A 10,485-nucleotide genomic window follows, 5' to 3' on the forward strand; every position below is an offset into this window, starting at 1 on the left:
TTTCTTCTTGTGTGCCTTCAGGTTATTTCTGATTTATGGTGACCCCTAAGGTGAACCTATCATGGGTTTTTCTTGGGAAGATTTGTTCAATGAGTTTTGCCTTGACTTTCCTCTGAAACTTGAGAGAGTGTGACTTGCCCAGAGTCACCCAGTGGGTTTCCATGGCCGAGCAGGGATTGAATCCTGGTCTCCCAAGTTGTAGTCCAACACTGAAACCACTGAACCACACTGACACTAATTGTAGTGCTTTCTAGAGGCCTTATAAAGTTGGCCCATCCCTACATGTAATATCACCAACCTAAGAGAGCTTTCATTATGTACAATAAAATTTGATTGCATACTACTGTACATGCAATTGATTACATTTATGCTGCAAATATGTATGCATTTATTACATCTCTTTGATACAACAAATGTTACACCTGTTCACATGATTAACATGAATTAAGGCACACTGCTAGGTGTGTGCTTTAATGACATTTGGGGATAAAGTACACGGTTTTGCAACTTAGTAAAGTTTTTCCCATGACCACACCTACCTAGTTAATTGTAAACAGGTTTTTATTTTAAAAAAAAAAAACACCAGCCAGGGAACCAACAATTGATATTCAGAAAGATATCCTCAGCCTGTCTTGAAAATTACCTCTTATCTAACTTGTCACAAACACATGGCATAACTTCATAATAACTTGCTAGCATGTTCTATATTATTCTGTTTTCTTGGGAACCGTAATGGACAGAATGGATTAATATACTGTACTTTTAACTACTGTATATACTCATGTATAAGTCTAGACATTTTAGTCAAAAATTGACCCAAAAAACCTAGGTCAACTTATCCACGGGTCAATGAAAGTGCTATACCTTAACTCATATATTTTATATATATGAGCCATCCCCTTTCTCTGAATAAATTGGTAAAAGGCAAGAGCTTAGTCAATCCTGGGAGTACCAAAAAGAAGCATGGATCCCTTCTACTCTTTCATCCATAGAATCATAGAGTTGGAAAAGACCACAAGGGCCATCCAGTCCAACCTCCTGCCATGCAGGAAATCCAAATCAAAGCATCCCTGACAGATGGCCATCCAGCCTCCGTTTGAAGACCTCCAAGGAGGGAGACTCCACTACACTCCGAGGAAGTGTGTTCCACTGTTGAACAGCCCCTTACTGTCAGGAAGTTCCTCCTAATGTTGAGGTGGAATCTCTTTTCCTGCAGCTTGTATCCATTGCTCCAGGTCCTAGTCTCTAGAGCAGCAGAAAACAAGCTTGCTCCCTCCTCAATATGACATCCCTTCAAATATTTAAACAGGGCTATCATATCACCTCTTAACCTTCTTTTCTCCAGGCTAAACATACCCAGCTCCCTAAGGCATTCCTCATAGGGCATGGTTTCCAGACCCAACCTTTAGCACAAATAACTATGCCTGCCAGAATGTTCCAAGTTCTTTGGCATCATTTTCCTTTGCATCATCCTTTACATTCTTCGTTAAATGCCCCCATGTTTTACCCTCGACTTATCTACAGGTCATATCAAAATCCATAATTTTGGCCCCGAAACCTCCCCTCAACGTATACATGAGGTTGAGTTATAGTCAAGTATATATGGTAAATAAGAGTGTTTGTGGAAATCCTAGGTTTGATCCCTGTCTTCCCCAGCGGGTGGGATTACGAAAGTTCCCTCTCTGAAATGCTGGTGAGACAGTAGCAGTCAGAAATTACTGGAATGGGCAACTTCAGAGATTTTAGGGACTAGCAGCATCAAGCATCAAAATAAGCAAAAAATGGTAAAAAGGAAGGGGGAGTTACCAAAGTCCACTAACATTTTATTTTTGACATTTTGGAGTTGGAAGAAACCACCAGGGCCATCCAGTCCAACACCCTGCCATGCAGGAATACACAATCAAAGCACTCCCAACAGATGGCCATGCAGCCTCTGTTTAAAAACCTCCAAAGAAGAAGATTCCACCAGTCTCTGAGGCAGCGTATTCCACTGTCAAGTAACTCTTACCATCAGGAAATTCTTCCTACAGTTTAGGTGGAATCTCTTATCCTGTAACTTGAATCCATATTGTTCCATGTCCTAGTCTCTAGAGCAGTAGCAAACAAGTTTGCTCCTTCTTCCTTATGATACCATTTCAAATTTTTCAACATGGCTATCATGTCACCCCTTAACCTTCTCCATGCTAAATATACCCAGCTCTCTAAGGCGCATTACAGACTGCCGAAAAGCGGCGGCCTGCACCCGCCCCTTTCCCCACCGGATCGGGGCCTCAGTGGCCAGAGCGGCAGCCGCTGAGGCCCCGATCTGCCGCTTTCCAGGCCGCAGGGAAGCGGCAAAAGGCCACTTCCCCGAGGCCTGGAAAGGGGTGTCTTTGGGGCTTCAAGCCCCAAGAACACCCCACGGCGGCGGGGAGGAGGAGAAAGGGGCCACTTGGCCCCTTTCTCCTCTGCGTTGCTGGGCGCAGCCATCTAAAGGCTGCGCCCAGCGACGCAAACCTGGAAAGTGCTCCGAAACGGAGCTCTTTCCGGGGCCGCGGAAAGGGCGCACTAAGCGCCCTCGCGTAGCCCCACTACATAACAACCGTGCCGCCTTGTTTGGAGGCGGCGCGGTCGTGACGTAGTCATGGCGGCGGCCATGTGGAACGGCCACTGCCATTTTGTACGTGCTGAGCACATTATACGGTTGGGGGGGGGTGCGGAAGCGCCACCGCTTCCTAACCCTAGTATGTGCTGAGCAAGTACTTTAAGGCTCGTCTGTAACAGGCCTGTCACCCCTCATAGGATATGGTTGCCAGATCTTTTATCATTTTGGTGACCCTCCTCTGGACATGCTCCCGCTTGTCAACATCCTTCTTGAATATTCCAGATGTGGTCTGACCAGAGCAGAGCAGAGTGGCACTATTACTTCCCTCGATCTAGACACTGTATTCCTACTGATGCAGCCTAGAATTGCATTGATTCTCTTAGCCGCTGCATCACACTGCTGATTCATATTCATCTTGTGATACACTAAAACACCTTGATCCCTTTTGCATGTACTGTTGTCAAGCCAGGTGTTACCCATCCTGTATCTGTGCATTTTGTCTTTACTGCCCAAGTGTAGTATCCTACATTTCTCCCCATTGAAATTCATTTTGTTAGTTTTGGCACAGCTTCCTAATCTGGTAAAGTAATTTTGAATTCTGATCCTGGCTTCTGGTGTACTACCTACCCCTCCTAATTTTACATTTACCCAAAAAAGTTTTTTGGCTAGTTAATTGCTAATTCTCTACCTGAAAAATAAAATTAGCATTGTGTTTTCTTTAAAAGAGGGGGCACAGCTTAGTCATACATTTTATTCTGCTAAATTCAGGTTAGAATTTAAAATGCTATTGTGCAACCGTAGAAGGAAAACAACAGAATATATTTAACATCTCAATTGTAGAAATTAAGCTCCAGTTTTAGAAAGTGATTAACTCAGTGGACACACATTTTGCCATATGAAGGGTTAACGTTTGTCACTTTGCATTCACAGGTAAATTATGGGAAGGTATGCAACGAGAGCAGAAAAGGACTCAAATTCACTGTGTCTCATGGCTGCAGTCCAGAATTTGTATTTGTGCCATACAGTAGTACTGTTGCTATTTATACAATTTATTCAGGAGACCTAATAACTATGCTTAGAGGTCATTATAGTTCAGTCGACTGCTGTGTGTTCCAGCCTTATCTTCAGGTAAGCACTTATGGGATTTGAGGGAATTGCCATTTAAATGGAGATTCGGAATGTGGAGATTCTTTCCTCAGGATTTCTATGTTTTTCAGAGCTATGAATGAATGAAGCTGTGTTAGGCCACTAGTCCATTTGATTCATATTGTCCCATCTGACAAGGAGTAGCTTTTCAAGGTCTTAGGGAAAGGATTTTCTTATTTCTGCTATCATTGCACTTAAGCACTCCCTAAGCAGTTTACAGCGTGTAAGCTAATTGCCCCCAACAATCTGGGTGTTCATTTTAGTGACCTCGGAAGTATGCAAGCCTGAGTCGAGCTTGAGCCCTTCGCTGGTATTGACCTCACAACCTTATGGTTTATGCATGGCAGGGGGTTGGACTGGATGGCCCTTGTGGTCTCTTTCAGCTCTACGATTCTATGAGTGAGTGGCTGCAGTACAGGCATTTAACCACTGCGCCACCTGCACCACCAAGGGCTGGTTTTATTCTAATGATGAATAAAGCTATTTGCCATCCTCCTGTCTTGATTTGAAATACAGTTGTATGTCAAATGGCTAGTAGGAAATCATATCTAAATTGGTTGGATGGAACTAGGGTATGGCTTTGATTTTGATGTGAGCGCCATAAAATCTAACTTGCAGAAGATTCAAGCTCCATCCTTGATACTTGCAATTAAAAGAAACAGCTAGCATGTGACAGGTCATCTGTCAATTAGCATGGATGAGAATGTATGATTGTGCTGGGAGGAGGGACCAGTTTTCTGCTCTGTGCCTCTTCAGGTGCCAAATAGACTGCAAAAATGTGAAAATTGTACCAAAGCCAAATAGCTAGAAGCACACTCATAATTTTGAAAAATGGGTAGAGGTTTGTTTGAAGTTGGATTAGCTGACAACTGAAATCCCTTCCTGCTCTCCATTTTTGCATCCCACCTTTTTCTCAGGGTTCAGATGTAAGATAGTTTCCCACATAATCCAGAAAGTTCCATATCAAATATAGTAAAAATTACATAGGAAAAAATAGATTAATTATACTATTAAAAGCCAGTTAGAATATTTTAAAAAAATAACACCACTACACTCATAGGGAGACAAATAGTAGATGGTCCGGCACATCCATTTATAACCTCTGACCTTAATGGACAGGCAATGGCTGCTTTATAGAATAGAAAAGTCTAAAAAGGCATGGTAGCATTATCATAATGGCATTTCAGCTAGAGGTCAGATAGAGTTAGCCCTCAAATAAAGATTAATCTCTTTGTAACATAGATATGTAATGCAGAACACATAACCTAGAGAGCCATTTTAGCCAAACAATGGAATTGGTCAACATGCTCTGCAGTTACCTTCATACCATCTGAGCTACTATGGAGAGTGCCTTTTGATAGCAATCACATTCCTGTAACATAATGTGAGTGTTTGTATTCATACATAGTGTACATTTTCAAAAATTTTACTAAACCAAAAGGATCGTATGTTAGTTTGGATCTAAGACTTGTCTTTTGAAAGTGTTTTTTCCCAGCACTTCTATAACCAGGTGTAAACTTTGCTTTAGAAAATTGCTCCACATCAATTCCATCAATGTGGATAGTTCTTTCATTGATGCAGATTGCAATTTACTCCATGCATACTTGCTGTAGCTGACTTCTTATATGGTGATCATCATTCTGGTGCTGTTTCTCTAAATTTCACTTGGCTGATTGTTAGATAACACACATTCTACCTCGGAGTCATTGCTCAAAACTTTATAATTCTAGTAAAATTTAGTAAAAACTAATACTCCACTAGCATAGCCTTTCTTGTCACCTCAGCACCATAATGAAGTGGCACAGTAGGACTTTCTAGGGGTGCTATTTTCAACAGTAGCTAAAATGTATTCTGAGCAAGTCTCGTTAGGCACTGTCAGGTTTTTTGCCACACCTGTCACTTTAAAAAACACTTAAAATGGCACAAAACAGCTTTCTCCAACTGAGCAGTCTCCAGAAACTGCAACTCCCATGATCACATTATTGGCAGTGTTGGGTTATGATGATGGGAATTGTAGTCAAACGCCTCTGGAGGATGCCAGAATGGGCAGATTGGCATAAAGTACTGATTTTGTGGAGTTTCCCATTCACTTACATTACTGTTGACCCCTCCTTAACATCACTGGTAGTAACAGTACACTTGTATGGCCCTACAAATGTTGTAGGAAACAAAGCAGGAAGAGTAGCTAGTTTTCCTTAAAACAATGTAGCTCCAGTTTTTCATCACTGAGGGGAGAAGTGTTTATATAGGTAGAAAGACAGAAGAATATGTTTTTTTTCTCTCTCTCCTGAGTTTTCTTTTTCCAATATTTTACTTTTCTGGAGCCAAAATAACATTAAAAATAAACAAGGGTGTTCTGAATTCCTAGCTTTATGAATTATTTAATGGGGTGCATTGTCAATTCATATTTGTCTTTGGCAACATTTTTCCTTTAATATTCCAAAACTGTTCCATGACTTTATATTTTTTAATGGCAGGAACTGTATAGCAGTGGCAGAGATGGTAATATCCTTGCCTGGGTACCATCTTTGAGAAAGCCAGAACCTGATGATACTTCTGAAAAGGTAAATTGCAAGACTAGTATTAGAGCATCTATGGATGTGTTTCTTCAGAGAGCACTTGGAACCAATGTAAGAAAGGATTCTTAATGATTGGTGAAGTGATTTTGCAGCTCTTCAAATCTGAACATGGTCTTTTATCTCACTTTATGCTGTTGTGACACAGGGCTGGGTATATCATAGAATTCTACCTGCTTAATTTAGTGCACGGGTGATGTAACATGGTCTTAGGTTTCAGGATTGTGTGTAATCACTGTTAGGTGTACAAAATAAGATAATGTTATTGGCATGGCCAAAGCTAATATTTCTCCCTTCTAGAATTGCTGGCTGTAAAAACCTTGATTTTTCTGCTTCTCATTCCTTTCAACCATTTTTGCCAGAAACACCACAATATTTTGAGAATGAACCACAGAATAAAGCAGGTTGCAGAACTGAAAATAATTGACTGAAAGGTCACATTCGGTTCTTTTGTTTTGTTTTGTTTTTGCTGACATATCTAAGAAACTAATAGGGATTCCCCCTCCCCCTCCCCCCCCCCAAGAAAGATTTGAGTCCATTCATGCATTATTTCCTAATCTAGGACAGAAGCCTGCCCTTACTTTATATGAATACACAAAGCATAAAAATATTTTTAAAAGGTACATGCTGAAACATTTCCTATAATCAGAGACAGAAGTCTTTCCATCTTCTGTAGTCATGGGGTTATACAGCATCTGTTAATGAGTTAGCATTGTGAGATTGTGATTCTTCCCCTTCCTCCTTTTTCTTTTAGTTACCTAACCCGCATCAATTAAACCCTGCATATGAAGATGCCTGGAGCAGCAGTGATGATGATGGATGAATTGAACTGTTGACTGTCATGCAATATTTTCTGAAAGAAGGACATTGATGAAGGCAAGAATGAGGAATCTCCAGCTCCTGAGCCAAAATCAGCCTACCTCATTCAGTCTGCAGGGCCTCATGCAAAGGCCCTCTTCATTTAAGTCAAAGGCTCTTTAAACGGGGGAGGGGGCAGTAGAACAATGTCAAGGTATGCTCCCCAGGGCAATAGCTGACCCTGTTTTGCTTGTTCCTCATCTTCTCCAGTTGGAGAAACCTATAGGAAGAGCAAGGGTGGCTGGGGGAGCAGCTTACCTGCCTAGGTAGTATGACCAAGGCAGTACATATTTGTCCAGTCCAGCTCTTGTGCCTTCCCCAGTCAGGGAAGGTGAAGAAAAAGTAAAGCAGATTCATTCATGACTTCAGAGGTCCAGCAGAGCCCCTTTGTTGACCACCGTAGTTTTGAGAGTGAACAGTGGACATAATCAGCACATGATTTGGCCAGAGATTGAAGGAGCGGCTTTTCTGGGTTCACTCTTTTGTTCACCACTTACAGTCCCATTTGGGGGATGAGCAGCAGATGAAGTCAGCATGAAACTGGGCTGCTCCAGCATGCCTGTAGGACTCATTTCTCCAGCCAGCTGAATGTTTTTCTCTGTGGAAAGGAGGGCATTTTGTGCTTCCCTCTGTATGGATAAAGGCAGAACAGGTCAGATGACATCTGGCACTTTGAGCAAGGCGCTTTTAGAAGACATGATCCAGCCCTCCGGACTGTCCATGGAAGGGGATGAAGCCTAACTCTTGAGATTAATGTTGTTCTTTGCCTGTTGATTAAAGGAACTAGTCAAGTGCCCAACTGTCTACACTGTAGTTCAGGTTCTTACTACCAAAATTAAATTGTAAGATTTCATTGAACATTTACTTTTGTTTTGTATTTTCCGTATGGTGCTTTTTGTTTTTAAAAAATAATATTTTATGTTCTGTTTGCCTTTCTGTATTATCATTCCCAAATGTTAACTGAAGACCCATGTTTATTACTTCAATTAAAATAAAGTGGGAAATCCATGTCCTCTTTTTTGTTTGTTCTCTTCTGTTAAATCCCAAGTGGCCTCCTGTCTTTCTGTTTTGTACTTTAAGAGAACCTAACCCCATTGTCCCATGTGCAGATTCCCAGTCCATATCAAGGGTGATGTGAATAAATGAGCAATTTTGTCCGGGGGGGGGGGGGTTTGGAACTGTTGTAGGAGAGTGGTATATCATTTGTAAGTTCTTAGCACATAGAGAGCTCAGTATGATTTTTTTTTTCCAAATTGTCATACCTTCAAATATTTTGTGAGTAAAATAATAGCCGAAATGCTATTTTGCATAGAACTCTAGGAGTAAATGAGCATGATGAATCACCAGATTTTACAAGATCCACATTAAAATCACAGCACCTGCTAACAGTAGACCTGTGTTAATAGCAGCTCTTCACCTAGCATATTTTGCAGTCAGCTCACATATTGAAATAAGTATTTGGTAGAAAGGGTCAGAAGAATATCTTCCTCAGAAGAAAGAAAAGTGAAGATAGGAGGAAAGAACATCAACAATCGAAGATGTGCAGATGACACCATATTACTAGTGAAAAACATCATAGACTTGCAACAATTACTAAGGAAGGTCAAGGAAGAAAGTACAAGGGCAGGCTTACTGCTGAATATAAAGAAAACAAAACTAATGACCACATAAGATACACATAAATTCAACCTAGATAATGAAGAAATCAAGACAAAGATTTCCTGTGCCTTGGATCAAACATTGACCAGAACAGAGACGGCATTCAAGAAATAATAAGAAGGCTAGGAATGAGAAAGGCAGCTGGAAATAACTAGACAAGATCCTAAAGTGCAAAATTATACAACTGAGCACTAAAGTTAGAATAATTCAAGCCATTATATTTCCCATCACCATGTATGGATGTGAGAACTGGACAGTGAAGAAAGCTGACAAAAAGAAAATAAACTCATTCAAGATGCTAGTGTTGGAGAACAGTGCTGAACATGCCATGGATGGCTGAAAAGACAAAACAGATGGGTGCCAGAATAGATCGAGCCTGAACTCTCCCTGGAAGCCAGGATGATGAAACTGAGGCTGTAGTACAGCGTGCTCCTCGAAAACGGAGGTTAAATGTGGCGTCTCTCAAGGCGCCATACTATCCTCGATGCTATTCAACATTTATATGATGCCCCTGGGAGAAAACATTCGCAGACATGGGGCAGGGTGTTTTTTCAGTACGCTGATGACCCCCAAATATACTTCTCCATGTCCCAATCAGCAGCTACGATGACAGATGGCATTTCTCCCCTCAATCAGTGTCTTGACGTGGTAATGGGCTGGAAGAGGAAAAAGAAACTCAAGCTGAATCCAGACAAAACTGAGGTACTTACAGTAGGGCCGCCCAAACCAGGTATAGGGTTGCAACCTCCAGTACTAGATGGGGTCGCACTCTCCATAAAGGACTGTGTTCGCAGTCTGGGGGTGCTCTTAGATCCGTCACTTCATATGACGAACCAAGCGAATGCGACAGGAGTGCCTGTTATCAGCTCTGGCTGATAGCCAGCTGCGCCCTTTCCTGGAAGTAAAGGACCTAGAAACTGTTGTACATTCACTGGTAACTTCACAACTTGATTTCTGTAATGCGCTCTACATGGGACTACCCTTGTGCCTAGTCTGGAAACTTCAACTAGCGCAAAATATAGCAGCCAGACTGGTTGCTGGAAAAAACTAGGAGTGACCAAATAACACTGTCCTAAAATCTCTTCACTGGCTGCCTACTAGTTTCCGGACACAGTACAAGGTGTTGGTTATAACCTTTAAAGCCCTATGGCTTGGGTCCAACCTGTTTGAGGGATCACCTACTCCCATATAATCCACCCCGCACACTCAGGTCAGGGAGGAATCTATTGCAGCCTTTAAAAACCAGACTAACTGCTACGTCCCAGAGGGCCTTCTCTGCAATTGCTCCAATACTATGGAACGGCCTGTCAGATGAGATCTGTCAAATTGCCAGCTTAGAGAGCTTTTAAAAAGCTGTCAAGGCCTTTCCTGATTAAAAGTGTCCAGCCACAGAATGATTGCCCCTCACATCATGTATTAGCCCACCACTCTGTCCTCATTATATTTTTACTGTATTATTAATAGATATTTTAATCTCTAATTTTAATTGTATCATGTTTAATCCTGTTTTAAGAGGGAGAATTTGGGACATAATGTTGAATGTGGATATTTAAAGGCAGTTAACAAAAACAATAGAAAGGAACTTGCATTCCTTTCATCTGCAGGGAGGAAGGAGTGGGGGCCAAAGAGGCCCCAGGCGCTCGGCCTCCTCCTCCTCCTCGC

At 41.6% G+C, this 10,485-nt stretch overlaps 1 protein-coding gene across 4 annotated transcripts in view; it reads left to right on the forward strand.

Moving 5' to 3' along the window:
- The window catches only part of ERCC8 (ERCC excision repair 8, CSA ubiquitin ligase complex subunit), a 30,766-nt gene extending 22,590 nt beyond the window's left edge, over window positions 1-8,176 (forward strand). For all 4 annotated transcript variants that reach the window (XM_042452721.1, XM_042452720.1, XM_042452723.1 and 1 more), the window contains exons 10-12: window positions 3,515-3,712; window positions 6,208-6,294; window positions 7,061-8,176. In XM_042452721.1, coding sequence (XP_042308655.1) covers window positions 3,515-3,712; window positions 6,208-6,294; window positions 7,061-7,129 — 354 coding nt within the window. In that variant the 3' untranslated portion in view covers window positions 7,130-8,176. The remainder of the gene's footprint in view (window positions 1-3,514; window positions 3,713-6,207; window positions 6,295-7,060) is intronic.
- Window positions 8,177-10,485: the final 2,309 nt, after the last annotated feature.

Source organism: Sceloporus undulatus, chromosome 2 (assembly GCF_019175285.1).
Source record: "Sceloporus undulatus isolate JIND9_A2432 ecotype Alabama chromosome 2, SceUnd_v1.1, whole genome shotgun sequence".
In the NCBI taxonomy this organism is placed as follows: domain Eukaryota; kingdom Metazoa; phylum Chordata; class Lepidosauria; order Squamata; family Phrynosomatidae; genus Sceloporus; species Sceloporus undulatus.